This window comes from Bos mutus, chromosome 18 (genome assembly GCF_027580195.1).
Source record: "Bos mutus isolate GX-2022 chromosome 18, NWIPB_WYAK_1.1, whole genome shotgun sequence".
In the NCBI taxonomy this organism is placed as follows: domain Eukaryota; kingdom Metazoa; phylum Chordata; class Mammalia; order Artiodactyla; family Bovidae; genus Bos; species Bos mutus.
The window spans coordinates 26,352,133-26,377,991 of NC_091634.1; the positions used below are offsets into that span (position 1 = coordinate 26,352,133).

General features: G+C 40.2%; 1 protein-coding gene across 4 annotated transcripts in view; it reads right to left on the reverse strand.

Annotated features, from left to right (window-relative positions):
- The window catches only part of TANGO6 (transport and golgi organization 6 homolog), a 184,519-nt gene that overhangs the window by 19,221 nt on the left and 139,439 nt on the right, over window positions 1–25,859 (reverse strand). For all 4 annotated transcript variants that reach the window (XM_070388096.1, XM_070388095.1, XM_070388097.1 and 1 more), the window contains 2 exons: window positions 19,220–19,371; window positions 10,242–10,355 (listed from right to left, as the gene is read on the reverse strand). In XM_070388096.1, coding sequence (XP_070244197.1) covers window positions 10,242–10,355; window positions 19,220–19,371 — 266 coding nt within the window. The remainder of the gene's footprint in view (window positions 1–10,241; window positions 10,356–19,219; window positions 19,372–25,859) is intronic.

Here is a 25,859-nt window from a genome sequence, read left to right on the forward strand (position 1 = left end):
TTAACATACAGAAACCTGTTGCATTTCTTTACACTAATAGTGAAATATCAGAAAAGGAAAGTAAAAAACAATCCCCTCTAATACAGTATTGAAAAAAAAATACTTGGGAATAAACCTGACAAAGGAGGTGAAAGACTTATATGCAGAGAACTTTATAAAACATTGAAAAAGGAAACTGAAAATGATTCAGAAAGATAATCCCTGCTCTTGGATTAGAAATGTTAATATTGTTAAAATGACCATAATACCCAAAGCAATCTACAGATTTAATATGATCCATATCAAATTACCCACATTTTTCATAGAACTAGAACAAATAACCTTAAAATTTATACGGAATCCAAAAGACCCAGAATTGCCAAAGCAATTCTGAGGAAAAAGAACAAAGATAGAGGCAAAATCCTTCCAGATTTCAGACATTACTGCAAAGCTACAGTAATCAAAACAACATGGCATTGGCATAAAAACAGACATATGGATCAAAAGGACATAATACAGCCTAGAAATAAACCCAAATCCTACGGTCAATTAATCTTTGACAAGGAGGCAAGAGTATACAGTGGAGAAAAGACAGTCTCTTTGACAAGTAATGCTGGGAAAGCAGGACAGTGGTATGCAAGTCAGAACACTTAACACCAACACAAAAATAAATTCAAAATGACTTAAAGGCAAATATAAGACATGACACCACAAAACTCTTAAAAGAGAACATTAATCATAAATCTGACATAAATCACATAATCATATTACATGGCTCAGCTATAGACAATAGTTATAGTCACAATAATATAAACACTAAATGCTATACAGTAAAAACTGTAATGTGGTTGTATAAAGAGAATGGGGAGGAAGAATGCATATATTTCTTATGTCAGTCTTCCAAGACAATAGGAAAAAAAGCAAACAACAACAACAAATGAGCACTAATCAAACTAATAAGCTTTTGAACAGCAAAGGAAACCATAAACAAAAAGAAAACAACCTACAGAAAGGGAGAAAATATTTGCAAACAGTGGAACCAACAAGAGCTTTATTTCCCAAATATGCAAATAGCTCGTGCAACTCAATAACAAAAAGACAAATAACCCAATCAACAAATAGGCAGAAAATGTAAATAGATATTTCTTCAAAGACATACAGATGGCAAATAGGCATAGGAAATGATGTTCAACAACGTTAATTATCAGAGAAATCAAATAAGAATTACTAAGTTAAAAAAATACACACCAGTCAGAATGGCCATCATTAATGGCCATCAGTGAAAACTCCACAAACAATAAATGCTAGACAGAGTGTGGAGAAAAGGGAACCCCCCTAAACTGCTGATGGGAATGTAAGCTGGTATAGCCACTGTGGATAACAGTATGGAAGTTCCTGAAAAACTAAAAATAAAGTTGCCATATGATCCAGTAATCCCATTTATGGGCACATACCTGGACAAAACCATAATTCCAAAAGATGTATGTTCATTGCAGCACTATTCACAATAGCCAAGACACAGAAGCAGTCTAAACGTCCATCAACAGATAAATGAATAAATAAGATGTGGTCACATATATACAATGGAATACTACACAACTATAAAAAAGAATGAAACAATGCCACTTGCAGCAACATGGATAGACCTAGAGATTATATTAAGTGCAGTAAGTCAGACAGAGAAAGACAAGTACCATATGATACCACTCACATGTGGGATCTAAAATACAAGTGAACTTATTTATGAATCAGAAACACTCACAGACACACAAAACAAACATATGGTTGCCAAAATGGACAAAGGGGAGGAAGGATAAATGAGGAGTTTGCGATTTGCAGATACAAACTACTCTATACAAAACAGATAAACAATAAGGTCCTAATGTATCATGTAATCACCTACAATGAAAAAGAATACATGTAACTGAATCACTGTGCTGTATATCAGAAACTAACTTAACACTGTAAATCAACTACAATAAAATCTAAAATAAATAAAGTACACCACTTTACACCCAGTAGGATGGCTATAAATCTGGTAAATGATAGACAATAACAAGAGCTAATGAGAATGTGGAACATTTGGAACCCTCATGTGCTGCTGATAGAAATAAAAAAAGATGGAGCTGGAGAACAGTCTGGCAGTTCCTCAGAAAGCTAAACATAGAGGCACCGTACAACCCAGCAATTCCACTCCTAGGTATATATCCAAGAAAACTGGAAACATATGTTGCACAAAATCCTGTACACAAATGCTCATAGCAACATTATTTAAAATAGCTGAAAAGTGGAAATAACCCAAATGTCCATCAATGAATGAATGAATGGGTAAACAAATATGCTAGATCCACATAGTGGAATATTATTCAGCCATAAAAAGTAATGATATCCTGATATATGCTACAATATGGATGATCTTGACCACATTATTCTAAGCAAAAGGAGCCAGACACAAAAGGTTGCATATTATGGTTCTTTTTTATAAGAAGTATCTAGAAAAGGCAAATCCATAGGCAGAAAGTAGGCTATCCATAGTAGATATCCATAGGCAGTAGTGGTTGCCATGGGTTTCAGGGGGTCATGGGGGAATAACTGCTAATGAGTACAATGCTTCTTTTTGAGAGTAATGAAATGCTCTGGATTAAATGGTGGTGATGTTTGCACAAGTTAATGAATATACTAAAAACCTTGAATTGTAGACTAATTTTATAGATATGAGTTACATCAGTTATATCTCAATTTTAGAAATTATGTCAGAAAAACCTACAAGGTGAGGGGAGAAGGGGCTACTGTGCTATTGATGGACAGAGCACGGTCATTTTACCTTCCTCTGGGTCAGCAGCAGTGGCCTTGCAGAAGTGTCTTTGTCTGCCTGGACCTGGCCTTGCCTCTCTTCTGTTCACAGCTTCCCTCAGGCTGGGTCTGTCTCCAGCCTGGTCCTACTCCTCTCCTGACAACTTTCCAGTGCCTCTCTAGGACCCCGGCTCAGAGCCTGGAACAAATACACCACTGAAAAATGCCCCTGACAATCTCCAGGGTTATCTAGCTGCAAACCCTCTTTAACTCAGGGGTTTCAAGGCACGACTTCTGAATCACTATCCCATATAGAAATTTTGAGAGAGATGGTAGAGATCCTTGGAAAAACAAGCATTCATTACTGACTAAACATTTAATTTCTAATGTGTGGGAATGAACATTTGAAAAGCTGTGCTTCTGGTCTGACTGGGTCTTAGGAAGTAAAGAAAGTCATCACAATTTCTTGGCAACACTTTGCTAGAGGGAAGGGATGAGAACTTGCTATTTACAGAGAAAGTATATGGCTAAACAGGAACTGAAACTTGGTACCAAGTCTCTACTCAATAAACCGCAACACTGCTTTAAACATTCTCAGCATGGGAAATTAAACCAGTGACTGCTTATTGTATATTTTCACATATTATTGGTGTAATTCTTTGCATTAAAAAATAATCTTTATCCACTCTTTGTTTTTTAAAAAATAAGCAGTTTAAGGTTCAGAACAGTAAAGCCAGCTAGAGCACGGGCCTTACAGAAACGCAGCCAGGGCTTAAACCTCTACCACTCAATACTAGCTGTGTGATCTTGAGTGGTTTGTTTAACCTCTGAAGGGCTTCCTTTAGCTATCTGTAAAATGGGGGTAACAACACCTACCCCTCAGAGGTCTTGAGGGAATCAAGTGAGACAATACAGCAATGAACTAGCTCAGTGCCTGTGTTATGAGAGCAGATAGCATGATTCTTCTTCTTTTGTGGTGATGTATTCACTGCTTCCTTGTGGTAGGGAAAACAACAGTGTTGGAGGTTAAATAAAGTCCCAACATATAAGTCCTTTTGGTTCAATAACTACAAAGCTTCTAGGTTCTTGTGCATTTTCCCAGTCAAGCTGGTAACAATCATGAGGAGGAACGAGGTGATGTATACAATTGTGAGATGCTTGCAGAGTTGAAAGTCTCAACTGCAAAATCTGAGATGACTGAGGGTGAGGGGCTGACATGATAGAAAGAAATTTCCTATTCATTTGGATTGAATATAAAATTATCTTTGGTGGGTTTTCAATAGTCATTCAACAACCCAGCAAATCTGTGGATCAGACATTAGTGGTGGTTATAGTGGTAATGATAATAACAACATCCCCACTATAATCCTCATCATTGTTGTCTTTGATATTTGAGACACTCCACAGGGAACAGGCTCTTCTCAAGATGCAACAATAACGAACAGGTGGAGAAGCATAAGCACAAAAAGAAAGGACTATGGAACCCTAAGGGCCTGTTATGAGTTAAATTTTGTCTTCCACTCCCCCTATGTTTAGGTCCTAATGCCTAGTACCTCAGAATGTGACCCCACGTTATTTGGAAACAAAGTTGGAGTGATACAATTAGTTAAGATAAGGTCATACTGGAGCAGGGTGGGCTCCTGACCCAATATGCCTGGTGTCCTTACAAGAAGAAAGCCATGTAATGACAGACACAGAGGGAGCATGCAGATCACCACAGAGGCAGAGACTGGAATAAAGCAGTGTCAAGCCAATAAACACTAAGGGTTGCCGGCAAACCACTGTAAGCTGAGGAGAAACAAGGAAGAATTTCCCAGTTAACCTTGGAGAGAACATAGTCCCCCTTGATTTTACACTTCTGGCCTCCAGAACTACAGGACAGTAAATATTTTACTTTATTATATTATTTTAAAATTATTTCATTTTATTTTTTTTTGGCTGTGTCATATGGCATGTGGGATCCTAGTTCTCTCACTAGGGATCAAACCCATGCCCCCCTGCAATGGAAGCGCAGAGTCCCAACCACCAAACCACCCTGGGGAGTTCCAAGGCAGTAAAATTTTGTTGTTTTAAGCCACCCCATTTGAGGTACTTGTTATGGTAGCCCTAGGAAACTGATACAGAGCCTAAGAGGAGTTTTTCTCTACGACTGAAATGGAGCAACAGCAAGAAGAATGTCTAAGAGTGAGTTAGAGGGAAGTGTCTGTAGGGGATACAACACACTTTAAAACCCTTCTATGCCTCTGTCTCCAGAGCATCATAAATGATGTCCCAAAATGCTGAATTCCTATTAAATGCCTTTTATTAATACTATCAATAGGTAAACACCTAAGCCTGGGCCAGTAGTAGATGATCGACAGAACTCCTGCCTTGCTCAACTGGCAGTGGCTTTGTGCTCCCAGAAAGGGGTGATGCTCCTTAATTTCAGTCTTGAAAGGGCTCTCCCCAGCTCTTTTTCAAAGTTTACAAAGGAGTAATTATTACCTGGATCCCAGTCATTTTAAAATAAATGTTCTTTTCATTTGCTCATCATATGGAACCTCTGATCTGTTAAAAGGAGTGGTGTCTGTGGAACCAGCTCTGGGAAGGAAACTGGGCTCATTTAACTGCACCCATAGCACCAAAAAACCCCACAACAAATGTCAAAATAACTTTGGGGATAAAGCAAAGCCAATAAAATGAAGAAAAGATTCCATGTAGTCTGTCAGTTCACTTACAACCTGCTGCATCAGAGACTGTCACACCCGCCTTGGGTTCTAGTTCTCAGTCTGGACAGACAGGCACAAGGTTGAACCCAGGACGCATTTGCTAATCTTTTGGATGAACCATGTGTGACTGCTGTCATTAAAAAATCATAACATCATACACACATCTCTTTTTTCTTTCTTTTTTAAGCCTTGGTTTTTGCCTTTTCTCTCACAGAAAAGTAGAAGAGCAACTTCCAACTGCACAAAAGTTAGTGAACCCACTATTCCTAAAGTTACTGGGAACAGACTTCTAGTATCAGAGTCCAACCCTGGACTCAAAAGAAGGAATTAAAAACCATTCCTGGGACTTCTCTGGTGGTCCACTGGCTAAGACTCTGGGCTCCCAATGCAGGGGGCCTGGGTTCAATCCCTGGTTGGGGAACTAGGTCCCACAAGCTGCAACTAAGACCCGGCACAACCAAATAAATAAATATTAAAAAAAATTCCTGGGTGGAGGCCTGGATTTGGCTCTGAACTTGACTCAACCATCAATTAATAATTAATCTCAAACTCTTCTCCCTGAAGATGCTTCTAGATTTTGCATATTTTTGAAGATACAAGATGGTGTTGAGGGTTGGTTGTCATCTTGAAGGAATAAATTCTAAAGCTGACTTACTTATCTCCCATTAGAGTATAGATTATTCTTTTGTCACTTAAAATTAGGGATTAGAAGGAAGAAATGGTATGTGCTGTAATTACTTTTTAATGTTAAAAAACAAGGGAGAAAACTTCAATATTAAAATGCCATCATACTTAGTCACTACAAACCTGTGTGCAAAGTTCTAAAGTATTTCACAGTTGTTGTTTTTTTTTTTTGACCACACCATGCAGGATCTTAGTTTCCTGACCAGGGATCAAACCCATGTGGCTTGAACCCATGCCCCCTGCAGCAGAAGTGCAGTGTCTTACCTACTGAACTGCCAGGAAAGTCCCTCACAGTTCTTCTAAGTCAACTTTCAATAAACTATGCAGAGGACTGTGGTATTAGTTACCTACATAAATCTAGAACTATGGTAAACCCCAAATCATTCATTCTCTAAGATACTCAACCTTTTCCCCAGTGTATATATAGTTGATTCTTGTTATTCATAATATTAATAGTTATGTTCTATAAAATTGTGTGAACACTGAATTAACAGATCCTGAATTAATGGATACTGAACTACTGCTCCTAAGGGGAATATATGGTCAGGATTCTGAGAGCCTCTGGTCACACCAAATCACTCATTCAAAAATCTTTAAAAGGGCTTTCCTGGTGCCTTAGTGGTAAGGAAGCCAACAGCCAATGCAGGAGATGAGGGTATGATCCCTGAGGAAAGATCCCCTGAAGAAGGAAATGCAACCCACTCCAGTATTCTTGCCTGGAAAATTCCATGGACAGAGGAGCCTGGTGGGCTTCAGTCCATGGGGTCGCAAAAGAACTGAACATGACTTAGCAATTAAGCATGCATGCACCCCTAATGCACTGCATGCCTCCCAGATACAACCGGTAGGCTGTTGCTCAGCCATTACTGTAAGTTCCAATTATTCATTACTGTCTTTGGAATGAATGAATGTTCTAATAATATGGATGCTCTAAACATTTACAGTTTTCAAAATAAACAAGTCACCTTGCAAAGACTTAACTTAGGAAGAGTTAGAGAGTTAGGCACAATTTTCCCATGCTGTCTCCCATCTCATAATCTCCATGATAAGGAGGGCTGTTCTTAACTCTGAGGCCAACAGAAAGCACAGGTCTAAACGTATCTCCTCTCCTGGGTATTCCTTGTAAATTCAATTTTCAGCAAAGGTAAGGCAGAATTAGCTTATAAAGGGGGTTCCCTTCTGGCTGCAGGTTATACTTGGGAATGAGTAAATAAACAGATATGATCATAAGGCCAAAACAGGGCTAAGCAGAGAAAGTGTTGCTGGAGAGGGTGTGGAGAAAAGGGAACCCTCTTACACTGTTGGTGGGAATGCAAACTAGTACAGCCACTATGGAGAACAGTGTGGAGATTCCTTAAAAAACTGGAAAGAGAACTGCCTTATGATCCAACAATCCCACTGCTGGGCATACACACTGAGGAAACCAGAAGGGAAAGAGACACGTGTACCCCAATGTTCATTGCAGCACTGTTTATAATAGCCAGGACATGGAAGCAACCTAGATATCCATCAGCAGATGAATGGATAAGAAAGCTGTGGTACATATACACAATGGAGTATTACTCAGCCATTAAAAAGAATACATTTGAATCAGTTCTAATGAGGTGGATGAAACTGGAGCCTATTATACAGAGTGAAGTAAGCCAGAAGGAAAAACATAAATACAGTATACTAACGCATATATATGGAATTTAGAAAGATGGTAACAATAACCCAGTGTACGAGACAGCAAAAGAGACACTGATGTATAGAACAGTCTTATGGACTCTATGGGAGAGGGAGAGGGTGGGAAGATTTGGGAGAATGACATTGAAACATGTAAAATATCATGTAAGAAACGAGTTGCCAGTCCAGGTTCGATGCACGATACTGGATGCTTGGGGCTAGTGCACTGGGACGACCCAGAGGGATGGTATGGGGAGGGAGGAGGGAGGAGGGTTCCGGATGGGGAGCACATGTATACCTGTGGTGGATTCATTTCGATATTTGGCAAAACTAATACAATTATGTAAAGTTTGGAAATAAAATTAAATTAAAAAAAAAAAACTCAACACTCAGAAAACTAAAAAAAAAAAAAAAAAAGAAAGAAAGAAAGAGAAGGCTATATTTCCCTCCAAAGTGGCTATTCTAGCTATGTACAAATGGGAAAGAGGTAAAAGCTACCCCATTGGTGGGGGTGGTAATGTCTTCCCTCTCTGATTTCATCCTATCTCCTGATCTTCTGGACCTCACTTCTTACTGGACTCTTTGCTTTCTTTTCAAGCTGCTGGGACCACAGTTTGTAGGCTGGCACATCCACGAGAAACAGAGAATTCACTGAAACCTAGGATTATCTTTTGGCACTCTGCAGCTTGAGAGACAGTGATTAAGAGGAAACAAAACAAAACAAAACTTCACCAACAAAGCAGCATTTTCATTTCAGCTGTTCCTGGGGGCAAAACAGAGCAGTGAAGAAAATCTTAGATTGAAAGCTCTGTGGTTATCTCCGCTTCTCATTAAAGTGTCCCTGATGATAATCACACCTACGATTACAAGACTTAACACACCTGGTCTCAAGGGCGCAACAGGAAGAGAAATCGTACACTCATCCCATCTCATTTCCTTTTCTTTATTCACTGAGTAAGCACAATTTATAAATTTCAGTGAGTAAAGACTGGAGACAGTTTGGAGAACAGAGGTTTTTCATTCACGTGGCTTTCTGAAAGTGACACAAACCTTCCATGGCTACAAATTATTTCAGTACTGGTGAGACAACCAGTGTTGCTTTCAGTGGCTATATACAGATGTGAAAAGATCTGGATAGCATTTCTATTTCTTCTTGTACTTTACTAACCAGACATTTGCTATGCTACACACATACACACACATACTTTTTCTCTCTCTCACTGAGTAAAGGTGTATGCACTTACAGAGTTTTAAAGATTCAGTTTAATAGTGTTGTAACTCAATTTTTAAAATAAATTTTTATTTTGACATAATTTTAGACTTACAGAAAAGCTGCAAGGACAATAAAGAAGATTCCTGTATACGCCTTACCCAGTTTCCTCTGTTGTTAACAACTTACATAACAATGCTATATTTGTCAAGAGTTTTGTAGATTTTGACAGTGGGTTAAAAAAAAAAAAAAACACTGACTTTTAAAATTCCATTTTGTACAGCAGATTCTCAACAAGAGCAGTGAGTACCCAAAACCATTATCTGAAATGTCGAGTTACGATCTCTCTGTCCCCCACTCCAGTCAAGGTCCTAGATAAAATAACTGGGGGATAACTAATGCTTGTACGAAAATGGTGTCGGGAACTCAATTTGGCAAAATTCTAGCATGAACAAAGCCAAGTGTCTAACAAACACTTTCCTAATGGCTTCACTGACACTTGGTTAAATACTGATGTGCCAGCCGTAGACAAGCATTGTGGATGCCAAAAAGTGAATTATTAATGCACACTCTCTTTATAAAGTCAACTGGGAATGTGTTTCCAATAAAATCAAGCAGAAAATTAATTTAGAGGCCATTCATTCTCAGCACACATGTGAATAGATATACTTTCTTCCTAGACTGGCCACACACTGGGGAAAATCCAGCCAAACCCACTTGGAGGAGGAATAAAAGTTTAATTTATGCAATGACTAAAATCTCATGGATTGCACTCACAGCTAGAAAGGAGACATTTGAAATGAAGCCCTTTAGTGATTCCATATGAACAATGAAATGAGTCAGGAAGACAAATCACTCAAGTTCACGCTATAAAAACCAGGCTTGGTGTGGTCCATAGCTCACCCTGGAACCTGTCCCTCTGAAGGGAATGCTGAGGCCCAGGACCTCAACCTATAAACTTGTGTCCTGGTTTTTCTGGAGGTTAGTGTGCAGTTTGCCCAATGTGACACAGAGAAAATAGAGACTCTTACTGAAGATGCAAACAACAGAATTTTCCTGCTGTAAAAATCCCTGATGACTGATTCATCTGTATGAATTCACCCAGGAAAAAAGTTCCAGGCCTGTCCTGGTGAAAGGAAGACTGATGAACAGATAAAAAACAAAGAGGGAGGGGATTTGCAAATGGTAAGAGACTGACTTACCTCAGTGGCCTTCTGGCTGAGTCCCCGAAGCAGCAGCACAATCACGTGGATGGCAGCTCTCCGCACTTGAACTTCATGGTCTGTTTTCACCACAGCAATCAGACAAGCTGTTACCTAGGAGGGTGAGAGAAGACGAAGTCAATAAAAATCAGAGTTGCACAATTACCTAAAGCCTTTCAACTGTGTTCCACTTTCTACACATTCATTGCAAACAATCTGGCTTAGCCAGGGATGGTTCCTCATTCTCCATGAAGAGGGAGAGATCTAGTGGTGGAGACCTTGATTTAGTCTGGCTTTTCTGGAAAGGGGCAAAATCTGGTTTGGAATTCAGGAGGGAGATTAGGGAGTGGGAAGGAAATATACGTGCATATAATAAAGGCATGGTCAAAGGTAAATATCTCCTCCAAAGTGGGATGAACTGTTACCTACCCCACTTTGGGGACATCAAGTCAAAGAAAGAAAAACTGGCCTAAAACACGGTGGTGTATAGGGACTTGAGGCCCCTTAAGATTGAGCCAAGCAGGCTTTCGAGTTCAAGGCCTGGCAAGAGGATCAATGTGCCAACTGATGAAATTTTCAGTCCAGGGATAGAGAAATACATAAATATTCAAACTGATATTCTAGTGCATCCAGATACCCCATCCTACAAGTCCAGTGTATGGCCCATGGGAATCACCAGGGATCAGTTTCTGAGACTCCCTGCCTGGGCATCTTCACTTGTGGAATGGGTCTTTTAGCGTTCATTTACTTTAAAAGACAGTTCTATAACAGAAAAGACTTGGGAATTCTTTGCAAAACATGGTGCAAGATATATGGTAATAATTATACGTCATAAAACGAAAATTTTCTATACCTTGTACCAGCTATCCTGCTCCCACCCAGCTCCTGGTAGGCACCACAAAAATATTCTAAAACCTCCATAAAGAGATACCACTAGAAACAGCAGCAACGATCCTTTATGAGGTATTTGTGCAAGATCGAGAAGGAAAAAACAAACATTGTGAAGTGTAACCAATGACAGCAAAAATCTGAAGGTAAGTCTAAATTATTCACTTGGTTTTTTACATACTTTGTTATGTGATTTACTGTGTGAGTGTATATCTTGGCCAACTGGAAGGATTGCTAACCATGATAGAGAAAATAGCCAGATTGTGTGCTTGGGAACATGTATAAATACATATTACATTTAAAGAATGGTTTTTTAAAAAGGTTTAAAAAAAGCACGTAGGCACAAATGAGGAAATAGCTTGTGCAGAAATTTTAACTATGCAGGTTGTATTTTTCACAGCTTTCAAACAGTTGGGCATAGTTCAAAGTGTCTAATTAATCAGCGATGGCAAAGGGATTAGAAGTAGCTTGTTCTTAAATATAATTGCATCTGTGATACACTGGCATTTAATCAAGTTGTACATCTATTAGACAAGCCTGACGCTTACAAGTGAAGGGAAATTCCAGAAAAACTCAACTCTTTGGGGACTGTTTCTCAATAAGACTCAGCAAGCTGCTTCTGCTTTTGACCTGGGACCCCAACCCAATGCCATCAGTGGCTTCCATGCCTCCGGCATTAATGGTAGAAGCAATTCAGTCCTCGGAGGAGTCCCTTGGGTGACCTCCAAAAAGGCAACAGTATAATAGGTACCTCCACTTGCAGGCTTAGTATTTACGAGGTAAGAGCTGAAATCAGAGAACAAGTTGGAGCTAGGTCCGAGGCCTTCCTGACACATAAAAGTTTAGCTTATTCAGTCTGATAACTGAAGTATGAAAGCCAGCCCAGGTCCATGTAATACACAGACTCTCCAAAGCCTTTTGCCTGCTTACTTCAAGGTTTAGTTTTGGCCCACATTTCTACATTTGGTGGACAAAAGCCTCCTGGCCTGGAACCCCGCCTGATCCAATGCTTCTGCCTCAAGGCTCAGTGTAGAATCAGCTCTGACTGTCAGGCATTTATTCCACAGTCAGGATAGGCAAAAGAATCTTGACTGGAAAAGGGCTTCTGCTGTAAGGCCAGCGTTGAATCTCTGTGCTACCTTAAAGGTGCAACTGGGAGAAGCCAGTTATTCCACACCTTGCTGAGATCAGCCGTAATGGCCTCCTGCTCTTGATGACTTATGACTAGACTGTACCAAGTCCATCTGCAATCAGCCACTCAGGACAGGCAGGCAGAGGTCTGTGACCAGAAGTATTTCTGGACCTTCCTCAACACCTTCATCACAGTACCAAATCCCATTACATGTATACAATGTTTGGTTGTGCAAAATGTTTTTTAAAGCATCAGAATTTTAATCTGGTCTTGCACATACCATCAAAAGATACAAACAGCTTATTCTGTTCAGGTCAAGCTCCCATAACCAACTCAGAACGCTGTCCTTCGGCAGGCCAGTGGGGCAGACTCCTCGTCAAACACTGCAAGCAGGGAAGACGCCTGGCCGCTCTCTTCCATCTGGCCAGTCTGAACAAGTCACTCTCATGGCTGGTCGCTCTCACCTCCAGCCCCAAGGACATACTCAACACTGCCTTCCACTCCCCTAAAAGCTTTGGAGAACAGACAGATGATGTAAGGTCTTTACTAATTTATGAATTGGGATAGTATTTCTCTTCTAAGTCTTCCCAAAGGGCAGAAACCCATTCCATGGTATCTTCATGTCACCTGCCCTAAGGGCCAATGCACCTATTCTAATAAACCAAACTATGGAAGGCTTTTTTTTTTTATTGGCTAAACTATGTAAATCATCTCCACTTCTGAAAGCCGTGCAGAGAGAAAAACGACGATTGCTTTGGAAATGCTAAAGGTCAGTTTAACCAATTTGACACTTGATAGGAGCCAACAGAAATATGGAAAAATATCACTCCCCAAATAGCTGGTGCACACCAAGCATAACCAGAACTATATAAATAAAGATAAAACAAATGGCAAGAGGGCCAAAAATAAACTTTGGAAAATTTCAGAAGAGAAGTAGGCAGGGTTCAGGTATCAAGAAAGCATGATTTCAATTTTCCAACAGCACCTTCCTCCCCTTTCCCAAAACTTCCTCTGTTAAAATCCAGTCAGTCTGCTAACCTGTTCAATACTAAATCATTTGTCTTTCTGTCAACTAAGAAACTTTAAGGTGGGACAAACTGAGAGAGTAGCACTGACATATATATACTATCATATGTAAAACAGCTAACAGGAAGCTACTGTACAGTACAGGGATCTCAACCTGGTGCTCTGTGATGACCAAGAGGGATGGATGGGATGGAGGTGAACATGGGAGGGAGGCTCAAGAGGGAAGAGACATATGGGTACATGCAGCTGATTCATGTTGTTGTATGGCAGAAGCCAACAAAACATTGTAAAGCAATTATTCTCTAATTAAAAATAAATAAAAATAATCTTGCAATTGAAAAAAAAAAAAAAAAAACTTTAACAGCCAGGCAGGATCCCTCTAATTCCATGTTCTGCTTGCTCACTTAACCTGATGAGAAACAGAACCACGGTGGCTCTGTTCGCTTCCCTGAGTTTTCCCAGGACAGTCACACGAGCCCTCATCTCAGTGCACGAGCTGTTATTGAGAAAACAGCACTGATGGTGACAAATCTGGTCATCAAATCTAATCATCATTCACTGGAATCAGAGGTGACAGCTCTGCATCAGCCTTCAAAGCCCGGGTTTGCGGAATTCTGGGCACCACTTTACAAGTGGTTTGCTCCTACACTTGTCACCTGGGGCATATCTTATCTGCTGTTCTGAGGATGGGCCTCTCACTGCAGTTCGCTTAAATCATATTTACTTTTCATGGAGAATGATAAAGATGAAAGAGACTATCAAGATTTGGTTTTAAGCAACACAGTTCTTGACAAGAACAAGGAGAAATTGGGGAAAAATAATAATAGTTTCCAGACAGGTTAAATCTTGACATCAACAGAGAGGAAAAACCTGAATTCCCAGTAGAGGCTGTGAAAGGGCTGGTCCTTTCATATCCTTTTATGTTCCTTCCCTACCTGTAAGCAGTGTCACGGCACAGACAGTACCCAAGTCTGGACTACCCAACAGGGTAGACAGCTTTGTTCAGAAGCCTGAGAGCCATAGCTATGACCCCTGGATCAGATCATGTTAGACGCGCCTAATGGAGGCTGGTTTGTTCAATTTTATATCAAAACAGGTTACACTTCCCCTTTCCTCTGCCTGCCTCACGCTTGATCAATGTGACTTCCTTGCTGCCCCGACAGGCCTACCTGAGGGTCCCAGCTCTGTGTTCCCTCAGGACCTTGGGCTTGTCAAGGGATATCACTCTATTCCACTGTCTATTTATTCCTGTGTGCCACAGTTTACTGAGATTTCCCTGGGGGAAGAGATTGGCTCCTTTGTGTCCTTTCATATACCTGACACATGACAAACACCCATGAAGAAGAATTCCTTCAGTTTGTAGCCAAAGACACATTTCCCCAGAGGTAAAGCTCCTTCTCCACTAGTACATGCTGGGGTCAAGCATTTCTGAGACCACAAAAGACTTCAACAGCTTTCATGAGACAGTGAAAAAACTGTAGAAGAAGAAGACACAATAAACTTTTAAAATAGACAGGACTTCCCTGGTGGTCCAGCAGATAAAAATCTGTCTGCCAATGAAGGGGAGGCTGGCTCAATCCCTGGCTGGGAAGATCCGACATGCTGCAAGGCAACTGAAGCCTGTGTGCCACAGCCACACTCTAGAGCCTCTGGCTACAACAAGAGAAGTCACTGCAATAAGAAGCCTGCGCACTGCAACGGAGAGCAGACTCTGCTTACCGCAACTAGAGAAAGTCCATATGCAGCAATGAAGACTCAGCACAGCCAAAAATAAATAAATAATTTTTAAAAAATAAGTTAGATAATTTCATTCCTCTGCTCTGGTTACCCATCTCACTCACAGTAAAAGCCAAAGCCCAGAAGGCCCTCTCCCCATGTATCTGCCAGGATCTGCTCCTGCTCCTGGTCCTTCATGTGTGCTTAGGTCACTCATCACTGAAGCTTTCCCTATTCATCCTGGTTCACAGATTCACCTACAATAGCAAACTCCCTCCATGCCCTTGCCTGACTAGACTCATCTCCTTAGCACTTACTCTATATGACACAGTACATATTTGTTGACTTGCTTGTTTGTCACCCAACCGTCCTCTTTAGAATGTCAGCTTCATGAGGACAGAAACTCCGTTCTGTTCAGAGCTGGATCCCAAGCATGTGGCTTGGCTCCAGTCTCATAACTGGCACAGAGGAAGTGCTCAGGAAGTATTTTTCAAATGAAAAACAAATGAATGAACAACTACAAAAAAACCCAGGCCAAATCTCCCACTTATTTGATGTGAATGAACAAGAGTAGCCTGACTACAGAAGGACTCAGTAGCTGAAATACTAAGACTGTCAGGTGTCCAATCATGTTCAAACTTGCAGTCCACCAAGGCAGCTGGTTTGGCACTGATGACACAGCAAGCGTGGGGTACTACATAAGAAAGAGCATCTAAAAAGAAGAGACAGGAATTATGTGGGATGGAAACACCTGGTTTTTCAAATCAGAGGGAATACATTGTCTTCTGAAGTTTCATTGCCAAAAGCAAGTGCTGTTAAAACAAAACTGCATGACCCTTCCTGTCAGGAGCTTTTCTCATATGGCAACTCTCCTTCTTTTTCAAGGGCACAAAAGCAATCTTATAAACAAAATGAAAACATTCATCGAGAGACAATACAGAGGAGTCGTTAAGAGCACAGGTTCAGGAACCAACTGCCTGCATTCAAATCCCAGCCTGGCATGACCTTGGCAATGAATTTAATCTCTCTTATTTATTTACGTAGGCTGTGTCGGGTCTTAGCTGCAGTGCATGGGCTCTTCGTTGTGGCACGCTGGCTCAGCTAAGACCTGCAGCACATGGGGTCTTAGTTCTCCGATCAGGGATTGAAAGTGTGTCCCCTGCATTGAAAGGGGAATTCTTAACCACTGGACCACCAAGGAAGTCCATAACATACTATATATTTTAACAAGTATATTATTTATTGTCTGTCTCCTCTCACTAGAACATCCCATCCAAGATGATGGGAGTCAATGTCTATTTCGAAGAATGATACATATCCATAATGCTGTTTAGCATGTATGCTGTTTGGCTCTCAATAGCAATTGTTGAATGAATCACTGTATACTGTATCTAGGCATATATATTATCCTAGATCCTTGTAACAATCCTGCATTATAGATATTTTAATCCCATTTTCTAGGTCAGGAAACCAAGTTCAGAATCTAAGTCATCTGACCAAGTGAACACACAGGTAAGTGGGTGGTAGAGTGGGCCTCATTCATTCCCATCCCCAAGTATGCTTGGAAATTTGGTTCTCTTCCAACAGGTCAGGTGGGTCTCCAGAGAGATGACACTTCTTTTTTTTTTTTTGACACTTCTTAAATGTCGCAAAACCTGCTTTGGCACAATCTTTCTAATTAACCAAACCAAGAAATTTCTCTAACACTTTCAACAGGAATTCATATGCTATCAGCATGTTACAGTTTCCTTAAGAGAAGAAAGGAAAGATGAATGGTCTCAGTTTCTGGGTTCAGAGAAGATCATGATGTCAAGCATAGTTTGAGTTCATTGGTTTTAGAAAATGTATGGGATATGGTCAAATCTGAACTGATTCACTTGGAGATCTGGATGACATTTTTCTTCAGGTCATATATTGTATTGTTAGTCATTCAGTTGTGTCTAACTCTTTGCAACTCCATGGACTGTAGCCCACCAGGCTCCTGTGGGCTCCTCTGTTCATGGGATTCTCCAAGCAAAAATGGAAATACTCCATTCCCCACGGAGTGGGTTGCCATGCCCCGCTCCAGAAGATCTTCCCTACCCAGCGATCAAACCTGGTTCTCCTGCTTTGCAGGCAGATTCTTTACTGTGTGAACTACCGGGAAGTACCTATTCAGCTCATGGCTATGTTCAACAAAATTGGGGGATGCTCCCTCAACTCTGAAGATACTAAAAACCATTGAGTTGTACTCTTTAAGTAGGTGAATTATGTACAGTATGTGAACTCTATCTCTGTTATTAGGAATAATAGTATTTGGGTTTGGTTCAGATCATGGTCCAGGAGTTTTTTTCAGTTCATGGTTTATGGTTCAGTTTGGGTTGAGTCACATGATCAGATCAAATAAACGGAGGGAAAAAAATGGGAGCCATTTCAATACTGGACCCAGAATATTTATAACAGGCTGAAATCTTTAGCTAATATAACAAAACAGGCCTGCAAAGTCCTTAACTGTTGCAAGTTAATAGACTAAACAGTAAGAGAGTGCAAAGTGCCATCTAAAAAAAGTAAAAATCAAATGCCCAGTGGTTCATGTGTATTAGCACACTGAAAGATTTTAAGTTGGTAAAAATCATTGTTTTTAAGTTATTAAAATCTTAAATACAAAGGGGGTTACCTGGTGATCCAGTAATTAAGAATCCACCTGGCAATGCAGGGGACGTCAGTTCGATCCCTGGTCTGGGAAGATCCCATGTCCTGTGTGGCAACTAAGCCCGTGAGCCACAACTACTGAAACCTGTGCACCTAGAGGCCATGCTCCACAAGCAAAGCCACTGTAACAAGCCCGCACACCGCCACTAGAGAGTAGTCCCTGCTCAGGACAACTAGAGAAGAGTCCGCATGCAGCAACAAAGACCCAGCAGAGCCAAAAAATAAACATAAATAATTAGATTTCAAACAAACAAACAAACAAATACAGAAAGTTGGGCATAGGGCTATGCCTCTTGGGTTAAAGGAAACAACTGATGTATAACTTCCTAAAAATCCTATGTTGGAATTTAACAATAAGAGGAGCCTTTACAATCAATTCAACAAAGCATATAAGCTGAGGAATCAGGAAATACCATAAATTCAACTGTATGTAAACATCCACGAGTGTGTTTTGCCACCTGTTGATAAGACATAACCAGACACTGAAGAAAATTCCTTCTCAGTAGGTACTTCTTAAGATTTGATGTTCAACATGGTCAGTCCTAGGACACCGAGTAATGTGAAAGAAGCCAGTATTACAAATTTTCTAAGTTTTTGTTCTTGTAATGTGCTCCGTATGAGAAAAATCTAGTCTCTTATAAATAAAAAGGTAATATAAACTGTATTCTATTTACATATTTATAATTTATAAGCCATCTTCTTCCATAAAAGATTTAAGATGGTGAAGCCCATTAGTAGTAAAAAGACTCCTGGTCACATATTAACTAGTCTTCTTTTTGCCCATCATCCTCAAATAGCAGAATGTCTAATACATAGTAGGTGTTCAAGATACATGTTAATATACTGATGACTAAGTAAACACAAAGGCAAAGATAAAATTTAAGAGGCTAAAGAAAGATATTCATAGAAGACAACAGTGTGATGTACCTTTCACCAAATCTGAAACTCTAACACCAGTCTTTTAAACTCCAAACACTGGGGAAGCGAGCATCCAGTGCTGATATCTGTATGGCTATTATTTTTTGCTGCTCATTTATCCTTTACCTACTAGGTACTAGGCACTGGGTATAATGTGGTGAACAAAACATGGAACTTAATTAGTCTCTTCTAGTAAGACCCTGTCTCCCTGAACACAGGATATCTCCAATCAGTGGGGGCCAATTAGAATATGTATTTGCCTGAGACGTTTCTGTGAACAGAGATGACACTCATAAATGGCCCAGAGATCTAGGGCAAAGTTCTGTTTGGCCTTCCTCAAAGTTTCTTCTGTTCTGTTTCCTTGGAATCTTTACAGTATATCCCCTTTTATGGCTTAAAGGAGGTTAAGATGACTTCCTGTCACTTGCAATTAAAAAATTCTTACTAATACAACTTTCAACATACATATGAGACTATCAAGGCTGAGGGTGGTTAAATGACTTTCTAGATCTAGAAAAAGAACACAGGTCTCCTAACTCCCAGGGCCAAGCTACATTATAGGTCCAAGTAAAAACAAGCTATAGAGAAAGGAATCAATCTGCAATACCTCATGAACCACGGAGCCCAGCATGAAGTCCAGCCTCTGGCACAGCTCTCCAAGGTTGGACAGGCTGCTGGCTCTGTGAGCACTATCCGGATCTCTTGCTCCTCTGAGGAAGGTGTGGATTAAAGGTTCTCGGTACTTTGAGACCATGTCCCCTGTAGCAAAAGAGAAGAAATCACAGTCTTTTAAAACAAACTTTCAACTTCTTAAAGAAGGAATAATATGTCACCATTGAACAGTGTATGGTGTTTTATGCTTTTCAAATTACTTGTATAACCATTAAAAAATCATATCTGGAAGAATAATGTTAGGGAAAACATGCATGATGAATTATTTTGTGAAAAAGCAATTTATATATATATATGAAATAAAAAAATATATATCATAAGTATATAGCTTAGTAAACTTTCACAAATTCAATACAACTCTCACAGTCACACAAATAGCAAGTTTGGTCCTAGGCTAGACCCTGGTCATCAGCCTAGTACTTTTCCTACACTATCACCCTACCTACTCAAGCAAAGTGAGTGAAAGACAATCAAGGCATTTTGGATCCTTGTCAAGGAAAGCTCGACAACTTATTTATTGAGAGACCTACTATGTGCTAAGCACAGTTGCTAATACTTGGGATACACCTGTGAACAAAAGAAACAAAGAGCCTTGCCCTCTTGGAGCTTCCATTGCAGTAAACTATACAGTAGGTTAGAAGGTAATAAATGCCATGAGGGGCAGCAGGAGAAAAGCAGGGTAAATATATCAGAAGGAATGAGGATGGTGGCAGATTTGTTTTTATTTTATTATTATTATTTTTTGGCACACAGGATCTTAGTTCCCCAAGCAAGGATTGAACCTCTGCCTCCTGTGGCAGAAGCTCAAAGTCTTAACTACTGGACCACCAGGGAAGTCCCAGACTTCTTCATTGAGATGGTTGAGACATTTAGTCAAAGGCTAGAAGGTGAGGCTGTCCCTATGTGGATATGGTGGGGAGAAGCACATCAGGAAGAGGGAACAGCCAGGGTAAAAACCCTGTGGAGGAGCATCAAGAAGGCCCAAGATGGGACTTCCCTGGAAATCCTGGCTAAGACTGTGCACTCCTAATGCACGGGACCTGGTTAGGAAACTAGATTCTGCACGCTGCAACCAGCCAAATAAATAAATTAAATAATTTTTTTAAAAAAGAGAAAGCCCAAGAGGAGGCTAGAGGGGAGATGACAAGGGCGGGTGGTGGTGCAGATCTTGCAAGGCTTTATAGACCTCTGTAAGGACTTGGACTTTTTCAGAGTAAAATGAGGCCTTTGGAGGATTTTAAGCAAAAAGATCACTCTGGCTGCAGTGCTAAGAACACACCCTAGTGTATGTGAGTATGTATGTCTTGTGGAAACAGGGTACAAATCAGGAAGCTGCTTGACAGAGAATGGTAACTTGAGTAGAGGGGGTGAGAAAGATTCTGCATATTTTCTAAAGACTGTACCAACATGACTTTCAGATGACTCCAACGATGACTCCTAGGATTTTTGCTTTTGCGTGGTAGGATGAAGTTACTACCAACTAAGATGGGAAAGGCTCCAAGGAAATCAAGTTTGGGGCAGAAGAAAAAGTCAGAATTCAGTTTTAATATGTTGAGCAAGTAGAAGATATACAAAGTGTTCAGAAAAGAGAAGTCTAGGTTGAAGATACGCATTTTTGAGTCAAGGGAATGTAGATGATACTTAAAACCTTGAAACTAGATATATAATCAAGGAAGTGAGTTTAGGTAAGGAAGGCAAGTAGACCAAGGACCAAATCTGTATGCTTCCTTCAACCTTAAGTCTGGGATGAGTCTGGGAAGAGAAGAACCAGCAAAGGAGACTGAAAAGAAATAACCAGCCACGTAGGAGGAAAATTAGCATGGTATCCTAGAAATTTAGAGAAGAAAGTCTATCAGAGAATAAAGAATGGTCTGCATTAACTGCTGCTAAGTAAGGTAAAAGAAGACTAAAAACTGACGATGAGATTGAGCAACAATGAGGTCACTGTTGACCTTGACAAGAACAGTTCTGATGGACTGGTAGGGGTGAGCACATGACAGAAGTGGGTTTAAGATAGAAAAAGAAAAAAGTAGATCATTTAAGGAGTTTTTCTGCAAAGCAGATCAAAAAAATGGGGTGATAGCTGGTCAAGGAAATAGAGTCAGGAAAAGTTTGGGGGGGACTTCCCTGGTGGTCCAGTGGTTGAGACTCTGCGGTTCCAATGCAGGAGGTGTGAGTTCGATCCCTATTCAGGAACTAAGATCCCACATGCCATGCAGCCAAAACAAAGGAAGAAAAATTTGTGTTTCATTTTTAAAGAGAGGAGAAATAGAATGCTAAAGCACTCTAAATTGACTTTAAAAACAAAACAGAAACAACTTCTTCCTCCATGGACATGCTGAGAACTAAAGCTGTTTTGGCTTGATCTTGGCTTTGAGGCCCTAGTCCCAGAACCCAAGTTTAACACTTCACTTCCAGCCTATTTGTAGCTCCAAAATCACTGCAGATGGTGACTGCAGCCATGAAATTAAAAGACACTTACTCCTTGGAAGGAAAGTTATGACCAACATAGATAGCATATTCAAAAGCAGAGACATCACTTTGCCAACAGAAGTCCGTCTAGTCAAGGCTATGGTTTTTTCAGTGGTCATGTATGGATGTGAGAGTTGGACTGTGAAGAAAGCTGAGCATTGAAGAATTGATGCTTTTGAACTGTGGTGTTAGAGAAGACTCTTGAGAGTCCCTTGGACTGCAAGGAGATCCAACCAGTCCATTCTGAAGGAGATCAGCCCTGGGATTTATTTGGAGGGAATGATGCTGAAGCTGAAACTGCAGTATTTTGGCCACCTCATGTGAAGAGTTGACTCATTGGAAAAGACTCTGATGCTGGGAGGAATTGGGGGCAGGAGGAGAAGACGACAGAGGATGAGATGGCTGGATGGCATCACTGACTCGATGGATGTGAGTTTGAGTGAACTCTGGGAGTTGGTGATGGTCAGGGAAGCCTGGCGTGCTTCGATTCATGGAGTCGCAAAGAGTCGGACACGACTGAGCGACTGAACTGAACTGAAGGTTACATGACATCTAAACAGTGACAATGGTTTCTGAAACATATGTTTAAAGTCACCAAAATGATAATTACACAGAAAAATCAACAACCTACTCTATCAGGCCCAGCTCTGTGCTGTCCTGTGCTTAGTCGCTCAGTCATGTCCGACTCTTTGAGACCTCATGGACTGTAGCCCACCAACCTCCTCTGTCCATGGAATTCTCCAGGCAACAATACTGGACTGGGTAGCCATTCCCTTCTCCAGGGGATCTTCCCAAGCCAAGGATTGAACCCAGGTTTTCCTCATTGCGGGCAGATTCTTTACCGTCTGTCTGAGCCACCAGGGAAGCCCAAAGAGTAAGGCGGACTCTTTACCATCTGAGCCATCAGGGAAGCTCCAGGCCCAGCTCAAATGCCTCAAATTCTACTTCCTTTGTGAAAACCTTCCTTAATATTCTATTAGCCTTAATTAGGCCTCCTTGGAAACCCCACAATACTTTGGTTTAAATCACATTTGTTACTAACACCTTGATTCCTAGATGTTTTCAGCCTATATCTATTTCTCACATTAGACTTTAAATTCCTTGAAGGAGAACTTTGACTGCTTCATCTCTGTTGTTATCAGTTCTTAGTAATCTTTGCACATCCTAGATACTCAACAAATGCCAATGTTGACTTGAATTCACTCATTTCTTCAACTAAATATAATTATGTGCTGGTATTATGCTCATGTTCCAGGGATACAAAAATTGATAAAACATAATCTTTACCCTTTAAAAAGCCCAAAGTTTAGGGGGTGGGTATAAACAGATAAGTACCAACAATTATAGTCCTGTGTGGTTAATGCCGTCATAGAGTCAAGCAGAGGTTGCTTAGTATAATTTCACTAATTTTAGTCACTTGGAAGGGGGAAGAAGAGAAAGTTTATTTTTTGCTTTCCCTCAAAGACAGGAACACAATGTACTTTCCTTACAATGTAAGAAAAAGATGAGGGGTAATTTCTCTAAAATGCTCCCAGTTCCTAATATAATACATGCAGCATGAGACTCACCCCCCTGCCCAGTAACATCAACATAAGATGCAGAAATTGAACCAGTGATGACTTAGTCATACCCTGTTTTCAGAACAGGAAAGAGGGGACTCTGTGCCTACTAAGACCTAGTATTTATATTTCTGAATACCAGGCCTAGTGAATGCAGGCACATGTTATGCACAACAATTTGCATAAAGGCTTCTCTGTAGAGCTGTAATCATGAAAAATGAGAAGATATAAATTAAAATGAATTAGTGTGAAAGTGGTTAAGTAACTATACATATTGTGGAATACTACATGGTCATTAAAAGGAACAAGACAGAACTGGAAAGGTATCCCTGGGACTGTCCTGGCGATCCAGTGGTTAAGACTCTGTGCTTCCACCACAGGGGGCTTGAGTTTCATTCCACAGGCCTCTTGGTCAAAAAAAGAAAGAGGAAAAACTACTAAAGAAATATTTTAAGACGGTATTAAGTGAAAGAAACTAACAGAACCAGTATCATTCCATGTATGTACATAAAAATGCACACATGTAACTTCTCTCAAAATTAACAAACCACATCTACAGATTTAAATATGTATATTAAGTATACAAATGCATAGGAAGAAGAGAAAAAGGATATACTGAAATAGAAAGGTTAGATAACTTGTCCAAAACAACCAAGATCAAATGTAGGTAGTCTTACACTTAACTCCTATGATACAATGCATTTAAGATACTTCCAACTAAAAGAAAAACATATTTCTCTACTTTTGGTATAACACTGTCCTTTTCTGGAGTCAGAAAGGAGCTTGCTTCTTCTGCAGTGAGATGTGTCTCTAGAGTTAAGAGCTCTACATTTTAATTTTGCTTAATTTTTATTTTTTCACAGCACCACTCAGCATGCAGGATGTTTGTTCACCCAACCAGGGATCGAATAGGTACCTCCTTGTAGTAGAAACATGGAGCCTTAACCACTGGACTGCTGGGGGAGTCGCTCTGTGTTCTAATTTCTTCCCTGAAGCCAACTAGCAGTGTGACTTAGGGCAAATCCCTTCACCTCCTCAGACCAACTGGAGATGAGTCAATTAGACGAGACGGTCTCTCTGGCCCCTTCCAGTTGGAAGTCTATGAGGTGATGAGTCACCTCTGGCTTAGCCATCGGGGGAATGAGATTCAGGAGAGCAGGAAGGGAAGAAAAAGCATCTATTCATGAGCCCTGGAGTGGGAGGCTACAGTGGTTAAAGGAATGAAGATCTCTGTTGGGAAGGAAGTCACTGAGAAATGACAGAAGTCTGGAATCCATAAGGAGGGGAAATTGCAGGTTGAAAAGGTAAGAGCAGATGACAAACTAGTTATTATTTATTAATGTAGGGATTTAAAGTTAAAAATAAGAGGTAAACTGTAAAGCAACTATATACCTCAATTAAAAAAATAATAAGTGGAAAACACAGTGCTGTAAATTAGTTATATTTCAATTTAAAAATGGATTAAAAAATAAGTAGTAAAGAAAAGGTACTATTTGTCAGGTAGAGTCCCTCCTCTCATGGTATTCAAAGCATACTGAGGAAAAGGAAAAATACTGACCAAGCAACAACACTGAAGTGAGATGTCCCCAAAATGGTGACAGAGAAAGATACTTTTATGAGTAATGTTTTAATCCGGTTCCAATTTCCATTAACAACAGCTCCAGTATTCTTATTCATCCAGACTCAAAAGCCTGGTGTTCTTTTTTGACTTCTCCCTGTCTCCCTTCAGTCAGTCAGGCAGTTCATTTATTATTCTTCAACCCTCATTTACTTCCCTATGGGATTTGAGGCAACTTTCAATAAATAATACTGAAACAAATGGATATTTTTTAAAAACTCTATAGTGAGGAAGTACTGATATTCCATGCTAAGAATGGTTATTGCAAATGAACCCCAAATTTAGCTTAGCAATTCTAACAGCTAAGGCAAAAAGGGAAACAGAAAACATAGTTCCCATTAGTCAATAAAAGAAGGTACACCTATTTCCTTCTTTAGGAAGAATACCAAGAGGGATTTCACTCATTCATTCAGCAAATCTTAATTGAGTGCCTAAAACGTTCCAAGTATGACTTCAGCACTGGAGATAATATATACCATGAAAATGAAAGTAAAGTTCCCATCTTTATGAAGCCTACTTCTACTGGAGGAGAAAGACAATAAATAGTAAATAAACTTTCCAGCAGCAATAAGAGCTATGAAGAAAAATAAGGAAGGGGGAGCAGTTAAGAGTCAAGGGTGAGGGCTCAGGGAAAAGGTATCAGAGGAGAAGAGCTAAAGGAAAAAGTCACGTGAAGACCTGGGGGAAACTGAAGAATAGAACAGACAACAGTTTTATATTCAATGTAGGAATTATATGGCTGCTTCTTATACTTTCTCACCATAAAAGGTAAGGGCGTACCATTACGTTAACAAAATCAAATTTTAACATTCCATTTATATAAATTCCTGCCTTGCCTGAGCTTCATTACAACTTTCCAAATGAGCATCCATTTAACTCCATGCTCCATCAACCCCACTGCCAAGCGTACCTAAGAACCAAGAGGA